At 36.4% G+C, this 19,678-nt stretch overlaps 2 protein-coding genes across 2 annotated transcripts in view; both read right to left on the bottom strand.

The window, feature by feature from the left end:
* Positions 1-9,421, bottom strand: part of LOC306865021 (uncharacterized protein C8orf34 homolog) — a gene marked incomplete at both ends in the record, with an annotated part of 85,873 nt that extends 76,452 nt beyond the window's left edge. Inside the window, one exon of the mRNA XM_079409349.1 lies at positions 9,353-9,421. Within this exon, the coding sequence (XP_079265475.1) occupies positions 9,353-9,421 (69 nt within the window). The remainder of the gene's footprint in view (positions 1-9,352) is intronic.
* Positions 9,422-12,643: 3,222 nt separating this feature from the next.
* LOC306865056 (phosphatidylinositol 3,4,5-trisphosphate-dependent Rac exchanger 2 protein-like) overlaps positions 12,644-19,678 on the bottom strand; it is a 137,721-nt gene continuing 130,686 nt past the window's right edge. Inside the window, exons 39-40 of the mRNA XM_079409408.1 lie at positions 16,492-16,559; positions 12,644-14,268 (exon numbers count right to left, since the gene is read on the bottom strand). Of these exons, the coding sequence (XP_079265534.1) occupies positions 14,223-14,268; positions 16,492-16,559 (114 nt within the window). The 3' untranslated portion in view covers positions 12,644-14,222. The remainder of the gene's footprint in view (positions 14,269-16,491; positions 16,560-19,678) is intronic.

The following is a 19,678-nucleotide window of genomic DNA, read 5'->3' as shown; positions in this document are numbered from 1 at the left end:
TGAGCATAATAGATTATTTAAAAAAGCATTAATATAATTTTGATTAAAAAAAACAATAAAGTGCATAATTAAGATAAATAAGATTTGGTTACATCGTTACCACATCATTCAGAGCAGTCTGTGATCAGACTTTCTTTATTGCTTTAACTTTCTTTATACAGTATTTTGACTAAGATAGCTACTTAAACCACCTAACTTTTTCACAAATGCAGAAAGTTGCTGAAAAAAATCTAAACCCATGATGCACGAGGCCATACAATGAGGGATTTACCTTTAATTACAGTGTTCGACAAAGGTCATATAGATCGGAAGCATTGTGAAAAAATTTGATAATCACAGACTTTCCCATATGGATGGCGTCACATTTCTTAATAAGGAAATGCTACATGTTCAGACATGTCAATTTGGCCCTGATTTGATCACAGGATCCACTTAATATTGCATTTATTTTGCTTCGGACTATCAGGTGAGTTTGTCTCGTAATGCAGGGCATTTGCTCAAGATCAAGAGAGGGGAGCTCATGCTGTGCTGACGCCTCGGGTGTCTGCGGGTCACTGAAACATTAATTAGTGCACAGACAGCCAAGAAACCTCTATAAATAAAGGCAAGAGAGGGAACTCTCTATCTCCCCTCCATTATCCAACCCTGCTGCGAGTGTGTGTCTCTCCTCAGGGTACTGTAGAGAGCTATGTGTGTGTGTGTGTGTGTGTGTGTGTGTGTGTGCAGCCCCTCTGCTGTAATTAAAGAAGTCTCAACAAGACCTAAACAGTTTTGTCTCATTTAAGGTTGTCTATTGAATGACAGAAAATGGTTCCCTATCACATCCCCCAAAAATATCCAATTATTGGCTTTTTGGCTGAAATCTATGATATATCTATATTACCCAGTGAGATACACCAACCCAGACTGAACAGTTCTTGAGGTTTCATTTGCCTGTGGTAGGTGTCATTTTCAATTACAAGTGGGAAATGTAATGGTTCTCCAGCCAATTGGTTTTATCGATATTCCGTGTGCTGATGTAGCATTCCATTTGTCAGTTGTGGGACACTGAGGAGCTTCATAATGACAGTTGCAGCTCAAGAAATCTAGAGCCAGAGGATTTCAAATATTTAAAAATACTGGTCAATACAAACCAAAGCCATGGTCAACGTGTACAAAGCAAACTTATTTGTTATTCACTATTTCATTGCATTTTTATTTGGACTCAGCACAAATGCTGACAGGCCACCAGCACAATTGTGTGATGTTGCTTTTATATTTTGTCTATTTTTAGTTCCAAATGAAATCAAAGTAGTTCAAAATCAGTGTTTGTGAATGAATTGGTTGAGCGAATGATTTAATGACTCACTCACAAAAACAGACTGTGTCCGAAACCAAATATTCTTTTGACTAGATACTTCTTTTTAATAAGTAATAAGTTCACAATTATTAAAACTTACATTATTTTTAGTGTGAATGTGTGAAGTTTGAATTTAATCCAGACAGATCACATTAGCCATATTGCCATATTGTAACACACCGGCACCAGTTGTGTTGCTACACTGCCATTTACAAACCCTCCGTTGTGGCCTCATGATATAGTAAAGTTTCCACTGGATGCGCACTTTAAAATCTCACCAAAAGTCATTTAAGTTCGAGTTACAAACCTGCAGTATTTCACCTATATAGTAGGGAAATATGCAATGTAATGGAATGCGTTTGAACGAATCGTTGAATAAATTATTTAAATGACTCACTCAAAAAAGTCACTAGGTTAGACTACTGCGTCAGCGCATTTAGATTTCATGCTTTCACTGTGTGATTTAGTCTATTGAAATACATTTACAATTCCCCCAAAATTCAAGATAAGGGGGTAAAAATGCCCCGTATGACTTTTATATGTCTTTTATAGGGCTGCACGATAAATCACATGCAAATGAAGGCGATTCATCTGCGATTATGAGCGCGATATTGCGTAGCTTGTCAGTGATCGACAGCTCTGTGTATTAAATGCCACCCCATCTGAATGAACGTGATGGAGATTTGCTACTAATCACAGAACCGGCTTTACTGACGAGATGCGCATGATAATAGCATGAGCTTTATCATGCAGCCCTAGTCTTTTATATTTATATCATCTGATATAGTTAATATCACTCAAAGAGTATATTGCAAATATGATTGATTTGATGAATAGCTCAATAAACAAGGAGTTAATATTAAGTGACTTACATTTCAGACACAACAATTCTTGTTTTTGCCTTATTTCGACAACGAAAATAGTTCCAAACAAAGCCACAACAGAACTGTTTGCATCTCTGAGCAACACACAACAGTGTTTCATTACTGAATCAGTCAGCCGTTTGAAAGAATCGGTTGAATGAATGACTCAGTGACTCACTCATGCAGTGATTTGCCGATTTTAGGTTTATATTTAAAGTACGTTTTCCCTTTTCTCTCCAAATCATTTCAAATGTATATCAAAAATATTTGTAAAAAAATATATAATTTTTTGTCATTATCGCACACCCCTACAGTATCTACTGGCATAACGATTTAACCTGCAGAAAAATCACTGCCACTAATGCACAGATACAGTGCTGTTGAACTAAATGTCACTTCTCAAAATGACATTTGGCATTATATTCATTAGTCAAACTGCATGACCTTTTAAAATGAACCACTGAAGGCAAAGAGTGTGAACAAGAAAAAGGGTAAATCACTGCACATAAAATATTACGTTCATTATACATCCTGTTTGGTGACGTTAGGGGTGCAGAAATCACACACTGCAGATTTAAGACACAGGTACAGCAGGCTAAGGAGAAACTAGAAGAACAGAAATGACCAAACAACCTTCAACCCCTAGTTCCTTCACACCAGGAGTTCAGTGAACATCGGCTGACACTATTTCAGAGAGGTCTAGGCTGTGATCCTTACACAGAGCCCTGGAGAAGCTGAGCCGCACAAATTGCTCTATTTCTGAATTACTTTTCAAGAACAAAGCAATGCCCAGTCTACCCTTGACTCTGAAATGCATTGGGATGGTCTTATGGCAAAACAAAGCTTTCTCATATATCTTGTATTTACATCCCTTATGATATAGCACAATGTACATCAGAACTTTTAAAGAAATAGTTCACCAAATAAATAAATAAAGCTGAAAATTTACTCAACCTCAAGGACATCCAAGATGTAGGTTTGTTTCTTCATCAGAACAGATTTGGAGAAATGTAGTATTATTTGGTCACCAATTATTTACAGTGAATGGGTGCCGTCAGAGTGAGAGTCCAAACAGCTGATAAAATAACATCACAATAATCCACAAGTAATCCACACCACTCCAGTCCATCAGTTAATATCTTGTGAAGCAAAAAGCTAGGTTTGTAATAATCATAATATATTTTAAATATCAGTCCATAATCCATAAAAACACTTCCTACAGTGAAAATGTCCAACCTCTGTTCATAAATCCTAAAACCACCAACATACTTGTTTAGAACTGCTTTGAACTGTAAACTGATCTGTGCATATTTCTCTCCTGATTCGGACGACATTTCCAAGGGAGAAAACAATATTATGTATAGAGGGTATGTATTTTATCTCACAGAAACAGAAACTTTTTTGCTTCACAAGATGATAATTGATGGACTGGAATCTTGTGGATTACTTGTGAATTATTGTTATGTTTTATCAACTCTCATTCTGACGGCACCCATTCACCACAGTTGATCCATTAGTGAGCAAATTATGTTATGCTAAATTTCTCCACGTCTGTTGCAATGATGAAACAAACTCATCTACATTTTGGGTGGCCTGATGTTCAGCAATTTTTCATTGGGTGAACTATTCCTTTAAACAAAAATGCTTCCCCCACTGTGAGGGGGGCCAATCGGGGCCAATAAAACAACAAGATTTCTCACCAAGTTTTTATGTGGCTCAGTAAACTGCAAGTACTGTCAGTGACAGCCGCAAATCAAACCTCCAGCCATAATGATAAGATTCCAGTATACACATAAACACATACTGTCCGAATTAAAAATATATTAACCATATGTGTTCTGAATACTGAAATGACTTGTATGTTGGTGCCTGTGGTTTTATTGCTTGAATGCATTAGTATGCTAATCAAACCTGCATTTGCTCAGGCTACAGTGCATTTTGTGGGTGAATGCACAATTCTCACAACAGAGATCCATTATGCTGGTGCTTTACAAACTTTTTACTCCCTTTATTGCACTGCCTATAACCATTACACTGCGAGACGGCTACTTTGATTGGCTATTGATAGCCTGTTTTCCTGTTCCTGTCCAAAACTTGTTCTCGTCACAGCTGAGTGGAACAAATAATCGCTGCCTACGAGGCTATGAATTCTGCTATCCGCTTCTCTCTGCGTTTTTAAGTTTAGTCTTAGGGGTTTTTTTCATGAAAACTCTCATTACTTATTCTTTTTATTGCCAAAGCATATAGAACAAAATGAGATTGAAAAAAATAAAAAAAAGATATCTCTCAGTACAGATCTTGGGCATCATTAGAAGGCGAATCTTCTAGGAAAGTCTTAAGAAGATGTCAATTAAAATATCTCTTCACTAATGAATGCAAAAAAATGCATTCAGGCAAAACAGTTGAAGCTAATCAACACAGCAACAGTATATCTCGATCCTCAACCCCCACACAATATGTCACTCTACTGGAAAATTAAAATAGTTAAAGCCTTTCATTTAGTGCAGGTATATTTCATTATATCAATTTGAAGGCATATAAGCATGCTGTAAGTGTTGTCTGCTCTGTTACATTTATTCAATTTCCCCCCCCCCCCTTTTTTTCTACAGGAGAACTTCCTTATTAATTCAGAGCAGCCAGAAGGCTGATCACCAGTTAACTATGTCGACTACCAACTAATCTGGACTTAAGTGAAGCGATAAGGTCTTAAAAATTGTAACAAATTGCTCTTCTCTTCTTGCTGCTGCTGACACTGAATGTGTCTGTATAAGTCAGTTTAAAGAGAGAAAGAACTAGTTTTATAGCGTTAATATTCATAAGTGGCCAAATTCTGTGGCATACAAATGTAATTCAGATTTAAAAAAATACTGACCTATAAAATATTTCAGTTCTGTGTTGCCGTGCCTCAGTGAGGAAGGTCTGACACTTTAAAGATGCAGCAGCTGCAGTCATCGTCTTATTCCCCAGTCACATGCATATTGCATTCACAGTGACCTCAATTTAAGTTTACTTGGTGAATTTAGTTTTTCAAGAACTGGAAAAGTAGCTTGAGAGGGTCATTTATCATTTTTTCGTACAGTATTTCTGTGTTGCTGTGCCAAAGCGTTCGTAGTGAGCACAGTTACAGCATACAGTGGAAACACACCGGGCAAACACACCTGCAAAGAGATACTGATAATAGTTATGATGTGCAAACAAACTGAGGCTCTATATCAGCTGTTTGCAGTGACATTATAAAATAACAAAGGCAGAGCCTGATGGACAAGACTGGTGTCCGTGCTTGATATGTTAATATTTGTGTATACAACATATAGCAGGACTGGGGCAAGTTGTCACACACACACACACACACATATATATATATATATATATATATATATATATATATATACAGTATATATATATATATATATATATATATATATATATATATATATATATATATATATATCAGTGCTGTCAAACGATTAATCGTGATTAATCACATTCAAAATAAAAGCTTTTTTTGCATAATATGTGTGTGTACTGTGTATATTTATTGTGTATAAATAAATATATAAAAACATTTATTTTGGATTCTATTAATCACGATTAATCGTTTGACAGCACTAATTAGATAGATAGATAGATAGATAGATAGATAGATAGATAGATAGATAGATAGATAGATAGATAGATAGATAGATAGATAGATAGATAGATAGATAGATAGATAGATAGATAGATAGATAGATAGATAGATAGATAGATAGATAGATAGATAGATAGATAGATAGATAGATTTAACATTTTCACCATTGATGCCCAAGAAAAAAGATACAGTACATGGGGCACGTTGTTGCACTAAGTGGGGTAAGTTGTCACAATACAAGCTTTTGAGCAAAACAGTAATAAATTAAATTAATTAAAAATAAAATAAAATAAATAATCCTTGCCTATGGCTCTAGCATCCCAAGTGGTGGATGATGGATGGATAGGTGGGAAATATAAATAAATAAATAATCCCTGCCTATGGCTGTAGCATCCTCACGACCCTAGGGCAAGCAAGGGATGGATGGATTGGTGGAAAAAAAATATTAAATAAAATAGGGAAACAAACAAACAAACAAAAACTCTTGTCCAGAGAACTTCAGTTAAAAAATAAAAAAAATAAATTTAAGTAAAAAAAAAACCCTTCAAACTATCTTAAAAATATGATGATATTAAACTTTGGGTTTGGAAGACTTTCAGTTTCACAAAAATTATATTAATTTAAGACTACACGTTCCACCATACAAAACTACTGCTAGAGAAAATACATATTTTTGTTAGGACGTTTTGACTCAAAAACTGCTAGTTATTAGGATACAGACAGTGTGACAACTAGCCCCATTCTAATCTGCTTTCAATTACAGTTACATGTTACCGTTTATGTGTGGACTATAATATAACATTTTCTTTAGAAGTATTATTTGAACTGTCAGACTAACCTGAGGCAGTTTCAAGAGACAGTGTAGTCGCCTAAACAATTCTCAGATATGAAATACTCCCAAACCAACACACTTCAAAAAGCGACAAAGAGAAAGCCACTCACAGCGTTCACTGTCCATGGTACTAGGTCACACACGCGCTGCTTTTAGCTTTATTGCTGTTTAATATTCAGCGCATGCACACAGTCCCAGCTACAAGACAGTTGATACATCAGCAGTTTGACTCGTATGGACTGTGCTTCTTACTATAGATACCTCATAGAGGTAATAGCGTTGGTGGATGACATCGCTATTTTAGATCATTATGGTGTGGAGCAGAAAAGTCATTTTTCTCAAGGTGATTGGTGTTTCTGTTGTTTCAGACATATTGGTGGGCCTTGCCTGGTATTATTTTCTGTTGCATTTATTATAGTTTTTATTTAGTCCATCACACCATACTGATTATGCAATGACATTTGTGTAACATTTGTCGTGTGTAATTTAGTGGATTTTTATGCTGTGTCTCAAGTTTTGATATAGGCTAATATTTCCATATTTTATATGTCTACTATAAATTTAAGTAGTTTAGAAATCTACTTCTTACTCCTAAACTCTTTAAATCAATGACAAATACAAAGACTTCTGCTGTTACATATAGACTGTAACGTCAATTTAAAATATGAATTTACTGTAGTATTCAAATTGACATGTTTAAACATTATTAGTATTATGCTATAAACATTTTATTAAACATGTCTTTATTGAGAAAGTATACAAGATAACAGAAAAATCTTCAATGGAGACAATTTTTAACTATCATCCCACCCTCCCACCCTCAGCATCCACATGTTCCATTACACAGGGCTAAATAAAATAAAATATAAAAAGAATGAAACAAAAGGGAGAATAAGTTCTGCTACACATGGGCTAAGACAGATAAATATTACCACATCAAATAAAGCACATCACATTTGCATCAATCACTGGATTGAGAGGAATCTAGCATTCCTTGTATTACTATTTCGTTGTTTTAAAGGAATTGTATAAAGAGGTCCCATATTTTATAGTAATCTTTCAGTTTACCCTTAATACTGTATGTAAGTTTTTCCAAAACAATACAGTGTGATATATCTTTTAACCAATGACCAATTGATGGACCTTCTATTTTCTTCCAGTAAAATGCAATTGACCGTCTTGCGAGAACTAAACAGATATCTATCATTTTCATTTGATTCTTGATACTGATATACCAACAGGAATTAGACCTAGCACACACATTTCAGGAGTCATTGGAACTGGTTTTAAAATAATTGAAGATATTAATGTCATCACTTTTTGCCAGAATGTCTGAATAACATCACATGTCCAAACACAGTGAAAGAACGTTCCCTTATATTTTTGGCATTTAAAGCAAACATCTGGAATATTAGGGTTAAATTTGTTCAACTTTTCAGGTGTAATATAAGTGCGCATTATCCAATTGTATTGAAGCAGTTTAAATCTTGTATTGATTGACAAATTCTGGGCTCTGACACCTATTTCACTCCATTCTGAAACTGAAAGTTCGTACTGTAAGTCTGTACCCCAAGCAACTCTCTTAGATTCAGATGATTCTTTAGAGCTATTAACAAATTTACAATAAAGCAACGTAATTTTGTTTGTACTAAGTTCCTCATTCAACATAACTTGTTCTAATTCTGTTAGCCTTGGTCTGGACATTGAATAATGTTGCTTGACTCTGATGTAATTGCAAATTTGTAAGTATTTGAAGAAGTGTGTCATAGGAATTCCAAATTTATCCCTGAGTTTATTAAACGGCATGAGTGTATCTCCCTCAAACAAGTCACCGATCTTTTGAATACCCTTTAATGCATGCTATAAACATTTTAAAATGTAAACATATAGACTCTCATTTTGTGCAATCTTTGCAGGTCCAGTAGAAAGAAGGATATATTAGAAAGCGTTACAACCTTCTGGTTTTTTAACATTACCTCAAAACTGATTTTGGTCCTATAAATCTTATATTTTTACATATTCTTACAACTTGTCGATTCATCAGTGTCATGTATGATATTAATTTCATCCTTTGTAGCTCATTTCCAATTTGTTTCAAACGTTACAACCCGGTGTTACAGCATTCCCATGTCTCCATATTTACAGTAGGCTACAGCATTCATTACATAAGCCAAAATACACTAACTATATATTACAAATGTAAAGAAATAACCCAGGAAGGGAGCTGAGATGAGCCTGACTTTTCCAAAAACAATATATTTTAATAGGAAAATCTTGATAGCTGAAACAAAGGCATCAGTTTGGGTTACTGAGAGAAAGCGTCCAGTCAGCAGATACATCCTCAGTCACATTACCTGAGCTGAATGCTTTAGTGGCTAATGCAACAAATCAAGTCCAACATCTCTAGTTTTCCACAGTTTAATTGATTGAATGAAGGTAAGTGAATGCAGGAGGCTTTATACGCGCACATGTCCTGCTTACATTCGTTCACTTCCCAATTCAAACGGATTAAAACACAATAAAATGTTCTTAAAATGCCTTTTGCCATCATTTCATTACTATTCAACTCTAAGTCACATCTCAGTGTGCGTTCGAGCAGACTCAATTAGCCCCTGCTTCATTCATTCACAATGCAGCAAAATCCTGAGGTGCCTCACGAACATGTTTTGTGAAAAGTTGTAGCATACCTCAAACAAGGGTCCGATCTTATTCTTCTCCAGGTATGACTGAATTCTTGTCTGCTGTAGAGACGCCATGAGAATGTGTTGGGTTAAACAGCAAAAGGTTTGGATATCGTTAAATCTCGCCAAGCATCTTCAAACGTGCGGGACTGCGGACGGATCTCTAGCGGGCAGTAAGCGGACATCCAGCGCTGAGAGCACGGCTGCTGCTCCAGCACATGCTGAAAGTAACGGGCTTTGCGTCCTCCTTATCTTATCTGATGGGACCATCCCTCCTCCGGTCTCGGCAGAGTAACGGCTTCTTCTCAAAGCCAATCAAAAGCATTACACCTTACATGAATGTTTATTCATTGGCTGTTCAGGTCTGAGAGACCCGCCCTCGTTATTTACACAGAGTAGCATAAGTGTCAATATTAAATTTATATACGTACTTTGTATGAAACTTGCATTATGCAGAATTCTTATGACTTCTTTATGCTTTATTGCCTAACCTTGTAAATATACGTAAATCAGCCACATTTATTATGTATAATGTTTACCTATCCCAATTTCAAAAGTACAATGCATTAAAATACAAAAGCAACACATTTCATTCTGCGATGCATTATATATATTTTTAAGATGTAACCATTAACAAGTGAGACATTATTTATGAAAACGATGATTGCTGTCAAGAATGGGTTAAGAAGCAAATAAATAAGTTGATTATAACATACTATATAAGGGGCCATTCACACTAATACGTAATGAAAAGCAAACAAAATAAATTATATATGCGTGTATGTATATATATATATATATATATATATATATATATATATATATATATATATATATATATATATATATATATATATATATTATACAATTTGTTTTGTTTTACGTGTGAAGTGTGAACGGCCCCTAAACCATTTTTTTGACAAATAGTTCTAGAGTTTGCTTATTTACAATACAGCGTTCCAGTCACACTAAAACTTTTGTTCACCACATATATAAATTATGTAAAATACATACAAAACATATTTAAAAAAAAATTTCTGCACAAGCTCTTCCATGCAAAATCTTTTGGGATTGGAAAATCTAATGATAATAATAATAATAATAATAACAATTTATATTTAATATTGTTACATGTTGGGTTTTTTTGTGACTGTTCCATGTCGGGTTTTCTGTTTTCCCCTGTGTCCTAGTTCAGTTTAATTAGTCATTGTGTGCACCTGTCCATCCTCGTTATCTGTCCCTTTATAAGTTCCTGTGTTAGTATGTCTGATTGTCGGTTATTGTTTCTACTATGATGTGTGTGCACACCTGTGTCTGTATCTGCTCCTGGATCTCTGATTAAAAGAGAAGGTAATTGTTTATGCTTGTCGTGTGTTCGTTGTTCCGCACAGCACCGTAACATAATAACCGATCAAAACAGCAAGTTTGCGGCGTTTTTCCCCCGTTTTATTTTCCCGGTTTTTGCCAAGTTTTTTATTTTTTATTATGGATCCCGCTGCCCTCGTCATCCTGCTGGAGCAGGGGGACCGCTCTCTCGAGGACCACACCGAGGATTTTTTGTTCCTGGCCAACTTAACACACTTCCCGGACTACTGCCTCTGCACGTTCTACAAAGCTGGACTTAACATCACCACACGGCGGCAGTTGTCCGGGGACGGCCCTCGAGAGAGCCTCGCCACCTTTATCGAGTGGGTGCTGGTGTCTTGCAAATAGCAACTCACCGTGGACCTCGCAGAGAATGACACCAGCCCCACTCGGGACCCAGCGCCCAGTCCACTACCACCCCGCAGCACGGAGCTGCCCGAGCCCACCGCAGACGGAGAGCCAGAGCCTGCCGCGGTCGTTGAGCCATCGCCATCAGGAGCGACAGAGCTGCCGATCGTCCCGGAGCCCGAGCCCCAAACGTCTGACCAGGTGCGAGAGCCGGCAGTGCATCCGACGGTGGAGAAAGCTGTGGAGATCGCGGGGGCGATGGAACGCCCCGCCCACGGCGCCACCGCTGAGGGTGAGCATGAACTGGACCTGGGAAACCTCATTAACTTTCACACTGACACAATCATCCTGAAGCCAGCTCCTGTATTGGATTTCTGGGAAATTATCCCACCCGACCTCCCTCTCCCACCGCCTCTCATTGATCTGGTTCCTACTCCAACACCCTCATCGCCTGAGTTCGTCAGCCCCTCTGCTCACCCTCAGCTCACCATCTGTGGCGTGGGCTCGCCGCTGGTCTGCCGATCTCCAGCTCTGTTGGCGTTGATTCTGGAGGATCCCTCGTCTCCGCCCTCAGCCTCCGAGACCCAGACTCCGCCTCAGTCCGGCGACCCAGCGGCTCCACCATGCCTTCCAGCTCCCTCAGCTCCAACGGATCCCGTCTGCCCACCAGCTCCACCGGGCTCCCTCGTCCTTCCGGCTCCGCATTGGTCAGTCGTCCCCCTACCTGCACCTCAGGACTACTCTCCTTGGGCTGCGCCCCGTCCCTTCGTCCCTCCGGCTCCGTTGGGCTCCTCATTCCCTCCTGCTCCACCTATGTCCTCTGTCGCTCCGGCTCCGCCGCGGCCTTCCGGATCTCCGCCTGCACCGAGGTCGCCGAAGACATCTGCTCCGCCTTGGACCTCCGGATCTTCGGCGTCACCCTGGCTCTTCGGCTCTCCGTCTCCACCTCGGGCTCCACCTCCACCTGCTCCGCCGCCGTGGGTCAGCCCCATGGAGTCGGCGGTCACTCCTCCACCATGGCTCCTCCCTCCGTCGGCTCCCCCGTGGGCCACCATCCTGACTGTGGCCTGGGTCGTCATCTGGCTCCTCCTGTTCCTGGCTCCCCCTTGGCTTCTCCCACCCTCCACTCCCCCATGGACTTATTGTTTGGACTCTATGTCTTTTCTCTGCCACCCTCCTGTTCCACATCCTCCTCCAGAGCCCCCACCCGCCCTCCTCAGTTGTTACGTTACGGCGTGAGGCCACGCCTTGCCGGGAGGGGGCGATATGTTACATGTTGGGTTTTTTTGTGACTGTTCCATGTCGGGTTTTCTGTTTTCCCCTGTGTCCTAGTTCAGTTTAATTAGTCATTGTGTGCACCTGTCCATCCTCGTTATCTGTCCCTTTATAAGTTCCTGTGTTAGTATGTCTGATTGTCGGTTATTGTTTCTACTATGATGTGTGTGCACACCTGTGTCTGTATCTGCTCCTGGATCTCTGATTAAAAGAGAAGGTAATTGTTTATGCTTGTCGTGTGTTCGTTGTTCCGCACAGCACCGTAACAAATATATAATAGTTTTCTTTTCTTTTTTTCTTTTTTTTTTTCCAATTTAAACATAGGCAGCACCATTGTTGTAACTATATATTGGTGTCACTAAGTTATTACACAACATCTGGAAACCATTTACAAAAACTGCAAGTGACAATGAGCCCGGGGAAATTATGACAGGTAAACAATGTTTGTCAAAGACAGTTGCCTACATACAGAGGCCATTAGTGAGATTCCTGAAGACTTTAACTGGTCTGATACCAGCTGCATATTTGATGGATGACAGCACAGCACATAAAGCAGCTGGGAGTTTGTGTGCACTCAGCACATGCATACTGTCAAACGCAGACTAAATACATTCACTGGAGAGATCTGAGACAGATTTGCAGCACAAAGTTAAATCAAAATCACCATTAAAGTATTTTGCATAAATAGTTAGTCACACAGCTCCATCAAAAACTAGAGGTTTTTTATATAAGGAATATGATTGCGTTTTCTCTTAAACATTTTTATTTGAAATTAATTACAATTTGACATTACAATTTATTGTAATAATGGGGAAATTAACCTGGTTTTCAGGTAAAAAAAAAAGAAAAGACAAATGTATTTGGAAAATCTCAAAATGGGTTAGTTTTATGATAAAATAAATAACTGTCTTTTTCAGTGAAAACTTTTTTTAATATTTTCACATGAATTTCTGTTCCCTTCTGGCTGCTTTTATCCAGAGCATATTAATTCAGACAGATGTATTGTATAAAATATCTTCATTTCTCAAAATGGAACTTAATGGAACTTGGAGTTAATAAACAATTCCTGTTTAGAGCGGTTTCTCGGTATTGCATAGTAATGACTGATTAATTTGTTATTTTAAGCAACATTAATACAACATACAACAACAACAACAACTCCTGAGTACTGAATATTTTAAACGTGGAGACAAAATTACTTATTTACCTATGTAAGTGTGATAAATATATAAATCTATAACACTGATGACCGTGTCGTATGAACTTTCCAGTACTGTATGCCACTCCATATTCACTGAGACTGCAGCACTAAGACTGCAACATGTAGCTTAATGCACTATGGTGTTAATAAACTCTAAGTTGAGAAACCTAATAATGTGAAAGCCAAACACATGTTAAAGATTTATATGAAAAATAGATGAAATAAAAATGCACATACAGTTGCAATGAGGCTTTTGGATGCAATGCCCATATAGGAACTATAAACAAAAGTTACGCCTTAACATACATACTAAAGCACTGTGCAATTGTTTTTTTTTACATGGAGAATAAAGTTATTTGAAACCAACATTGCGATTGACACTCTATTTTTGTGAATGACTTGACAGCAGCTGGGAGATCATACATCCTGTTTGTTTGATCTTCGGTCTAGAATAAGATGCGCCGTAGCAAAGCATGAAATAAAAAAAGAATGGTGTCTTTAAAAAGCTACGACAAAAGTCAATAGATATTACGCTGTGAATCCTTTGAGTTGAGAGGTGACAGATCTGCCTCTGAGCAGGAGTGAGGGTGAACGTCCAGACACTCTCTTGAAGTGGACAGAGTGTGTGTGTGTGTGTGTCATCTGGAGTTGGACCAAAGATGGTCCAGATCTTTTGAAGATGTGGGTTCAGGGGTCGCCATCAGGAGGAGGAGGCTGGCACAGTTTGTACAATCTGTTAATAGAATCAAAAAACTATTTTAAATGATACAATATTTATATATATTACATATTTGTAAAATATTTGAAGTTTTTTTTTTTTACCATATATGTAAAAATATATATGGTTGGTAAGATTTTTTATTATTTTTTTAATGATTTTTAAGATTTTTAGTTTAGTTTTTTTTTTTAATTAATTAATGCTCTGAAAAGTTGAATTTATTTAATCAAACACACTGATTTAAAAAGAACAAAGAACAGCATTTATTTCAAATAAAAATCTTATTAAACATTAAATTTTTGGTCAATTTAGGTTCTGCTTTTATTTTTAAACATAATTTTATAACAGTTATAAATAGTTAAATTGCAGTGGATTAATAACAATTGTTGAATAGCCCCACCCACGGTATAATCTGATTCGTCCAAAATTGGTCCTTCTCCACAGCTGTATATTTAAAATCACATGTTCTAACTGGTTATGATTTTGTCACGTTGCATTTTCTCATACCTTGTGGACAGACTGTAATATTGTTCCTGGTTACAACAGGATGTAATACTATATTTGATATTCATTATGTTTTTTTTTTTATGTAAATGATGTAAGAGACTGAACACACACTTAAATTTGTGTAATAAACAAGCTAATAACTTTCCTTCTGAGCTGCAGTGAATTTTAAAAAGGTTAAACACAAATCCTTGGATTTAGGCAGCGTTTGTTACATGCCAAATAAACATAAGCTGCACAGCAATGATCACATGCAACACGCTATGAAAAGCTATGAGTCATTGTCTTGAGGGTCACGCTACAGTACATCTCCCTACAGACCTCAAGTGACTGTGACAGATTAGAGTTTACGCTGGAGTTTTGTACCTGCTGAGAGAGAAGCAGTGGGTCTGTTTTTAACGTATGTCTCATTCTGTTTTCCTGCAGGAAATAGAGTCGGGCTCTCGTACATGTTCTCTCTTTTATGCACACACACACACAATCGCACATACCTGCAGTAATTTGATGCTAGATGACGTGCATTTGAAGCTGAATAATATGTTTTGTGAATTTAATACCCCAGGTTTCTGTTCAATTTCACTGTATACGGATAAATACAACATAATGTGCACATTTGCAAAAATGCTGTATCTTTTGTTTCACGTAGCTCTACTGCAGGGGTTTATTTGAAGAATAAATGCAGAACAGCTGTTCCCGAGATTCTGTCTCCAGTAAAACTGTGGCCACTTATTAATACGCTAAAGGATATTTAAAAAGCAGACATGCATTTACTATACTAGATTTGGATTTTAAGAAATAAATATCAGCCCTTGCAAGACAGCAAGAAATCATGTTATACAGTAGCTGTAGGTGAGCTATAAGTTATACATTTGTGCACAATTCAGAATGCAAAAAGATGCTACAAAGAAGCTCATAACAATTCAATATGCAAATATTACAGTGTTGATATTGTTGTATTTAAATGCTGAATATTCTGTGAAGTCAGAGAGATTTTCAAACTTTAATCTTAAAGAGATAGTCCACCCAAAAATGGTAAGCAATCAGTTTCGAATCCTATTGACTTCTATAGTATTTTTTTTGTCCATACTATATAAGTCAGTGTGACCCAACACCATTTGGTTTCCAGCATTTTTCAAAATATCATTTTTTCCCCATTCCACAGAAGAGAGATATAGAAGCCTTTTTTTCTGCCACATGATGAAAATAATAACAATAATAATGAAATAAAAACGTTCTATCTCAAAATTCTGTCTTTTTTCTTGCAATTCTGAGAACTGACAGATATATGCTGGGATCTCACAATTCTGATTGCAGTTATATTCATTCATTCATTTATGGAACAAAATGAGTAATAACAGTGTTTTCATTTTTGTGTAATTTCATCCCTTGAAATTACTTTGTTATAAAAATAAGTCTGCACATTAAATAGCTTTAACGTAATAGTTCACCAAAAATGAAAATTCATCCACAACCATTGCGAACACTTAGAGGTTTACAGCAAACCCTTCAACAGAATGTTTGAGGCCTGTCAATAGAGTGCTGTAATAATTCCGGAGGCCTAAACATTTTTCTGAAATATGTAAATCTTTGAACCGTGGCATTTAGGTCTAAAATTATTTCATGCACATTTTATGAAAGGTTAGTGAAAACTACAGTGTGAATGTGAGGGGACTGAAATGATGTGTGTGTGTGTGTAGTGATGGAGGAAAGTGGTGTGTGGGTTGCTCTGGTTACCTTGGCACTGTTGATGGGGTGCGGTCTCTCACTCCCAGGTTCTTGGCTGAATTCTGCACTCTTGCTCCCTAAAAAGAGCCATAATTATAAATGACTTTCAGGCCAGTCAGAACAGTTATTCTTTAAATAAGCATGGACATATTTTATGTCCAGTCGGTCAAAGGTGAGAAGTGGCATCATTTAGGCTGTGTTGTATATTCTGGAAGTATTATGAAATATCCACTTAAAAACAAAAAAGTAAAAAATTAATAAAAAAAAAATTTTTTTAAGTACAATTTGAAAGAAAAAGAAACTATATATATATATATATATATATATATATATATATATATATATATATATATATATATATAGTGGGAATTAAAACAAATCCACCTAAAATGTCTTTGTTAGGGCTGGGATTAAATATTTTAGTTGAATTAATTACATGATATATTAAATAATTAATCAAAGATGAATTAACCTAAGATTAATTTATCTTTAATGAGGCTTGGAAATGTTTTGCAATTATGTGGTATTTTAAGCATGCATTGCTAATGGTATAAAAACACTTCATGATTTAATTTACAAACTGGTCAGGAGGCTTGATTAATTGTGTTAATTTTTCCATTATGCTATATAAAAAAATAACGTAACTAACATAAATTAACACATTAAAGCCTGAGTTTTCATACAAATAATTCATAATAAATACAAATTCCTCACCACTGATGGATTATATGAATATATTTATGCCATCTGAATATATAATAAAATATGTAATATATATATATATATATATATATATATATATATATACACTATATTATGCAATGTGTAAAATATATATATTATATAATATGCATCAATATATATTGTAATATATATATTACAACAGAAATGTATCTATATTTGACACACACACACACACACACATATATATATATATATATATATATATATATAATGTAAAATAGTTTTTGTGCTGTCAAATACAAATATACGCCCAATACCGTACTGAAATGAAATCATCCAATTCATTTTAATGTACTTCTATTTCTGTACAAAGGAAAATGACTTTTTAAAATATGCACTGGTTTTTCTTCTATTTTTAAATAATTCATATAATGATTTTCTATTCTGAACAGATCATCTGTTTTTTCCTCTTCAGTTGCCCAAGTCAGCCGGCTCTGCCATCCTTCATAGACGCTGTGGCTTATATTTCATAGAAAAAGAGCAGCGGTAGAGTCCACTTACAAGCCACATCCGTCGTCACAGTTCACGAACACTGGCCATGTCAGATGTGTTAGATGGACTTGTTTGTAATCGTAAATTAGGATATAAAACATACATAGTCATAGAACATCTCGAGTCGTTTGATGTAAGTTACATGCGGCCAACTTAATGAACGTCCAATGCTATATGAATCACAGGACTGTTTAATGGCGAGCATCTTCACTCCGGAATCCTATCGTGTCAAAATGAAAAATGGCCACCTGTGCCTTGACGTAGGAAGGAAAAAGTCTATCTTGCACATTTTACAAACATTAGCTGTTTCCGCAAATAGCTCTGCAGGTTGGTTTGACGTGAGGCATCTCGGCAGGTGCGTCTGTTGCGAGCGAGATCAGCAGCGGGGGACGGTACTACCGCATAAACACAACTTTGATTGCGAGTGCAGAGCTTCAGCGTACAGGTACACTGCTGACCGGTGAGTGCTTCAGACATGGTCAGTCCCTTATCATATGCTGATAAGATCAGCAATTACACCACCAGAGACACACACTTCGCCTACTGCTTTCCCGGGACTTTAAAAGATACGGCTGGACGTCGAGGAGAAGAACTGAGATATGAAAGGGCAAGAACACAAAGAGCAGTTGTCTGCAGACACCGAGAAGATTATCCAACTTCTAGATAACCTTTTTTTAACAATCACTTCTCTAAAAATATGGTTAACTCATTTTAGCAGTTCAGCAATTTAGTGTTTATACACAGAAACAGAAGCTATTCATCAGTGTCCCTTTCTGTTCCTCAATGAGTTTCAGGCATTATGATGGATGAGTCTCTTTTAAGTCTTGCTGTGAGGTACAAATTACCGTGAATAATAATAAATAGTCAGCCAGGGGGAGCTCTGACGACAGTCATTCATTTTTATATTCATAAAGTCATTTCGGAGCCTGGGCGGCGCAGGTAAGGAGTCATCACCCAATGGCGGTCCAGAACATCCCATATTATATGCCGCAACGCATTATAAATTCAGCAGTTTTAAAATCAGAGGTGAAATGCAAATATATATTATAAAAAAGTACGTCTGTCCTCAGGTGAAAGTTAAATATAAAGTTATGAAGTTGTATTACTAAATACATTTTCATGGCCTGAGCTATGAACGACCTGTTCCCTAATGCAGTGGTTCTCTCTCTCTCTCTCTCTCTCTCTCTCTCTATATATATATATAAATTATTAATAAATGAAAAAATATATATATATTTAAATGACTTTAAATACATACAAATACTTAAATTATTTTATTACTACTTTTATTATTAAATAATGATAAAAAATTTACAGTAAATGCATAAATAACATAAGAGGTGGAATTCTTGGAATAAAATTATGTATATGCAAATCAATTATTATTAATAAAATTTAAATCCATTATAACTATATTTATTTAAAATGACTTTAAATACATAAACAACATTTACTTTAGTTGTTTATATTACCACTTTTATTATTAAATAAAGTTTAAAACTAGTGTTAGGTTATTGAACTTTAGTTTTGTCTTTTTCCGTGTTGCCTTATTTGGTTCTGTTCCTGTTCAGTTTAGGATTCATTTGCTCATTAGTTTTGATTAGTTAACTCCCATCACCTGTTCATCCCTCGTCAGCTGCACTATTTAAAGTCATCCTTTCTGTTCAGTTTTTGTCTGTGATTGTAGATGTTACACGGTTCTAAGTCTTCAAGAGTAAAGCCTATTGTTTTGCTATTCCTGCCTGCCTGCCTTGTCTTGTCTGCCTACCTGGATTACTACGTAACAACTAGTGCTGGGCAATGATTAATCGCGATTAATCTCATCCAAAATAAAAGTTTTTGTTTACATAATATATGAGTGTGTACTGTGTATATTTATTATGTATATATAAATACAAACACATGCATGTATATATTTAAGAAAAATGTTATGTTTATATTTTTTCCACGACGTCACACT

Source organism: Barbus barbus (genome assembly GCF_936440315.1).
Source record: "Barbus barbus genome assembly, chromosome: 46".
In the NCBI taxonomy this organism is placed as follows: domain Eukaryota; kingdom Metazoa; phylum Chordata; class Actinopteri; order Cypriniformes; family Cyprinidae; genus Barbus; species Barbus barbus.
This window is presented reverse-complemented; position numbering and strand designations above follow the sequence as displayed.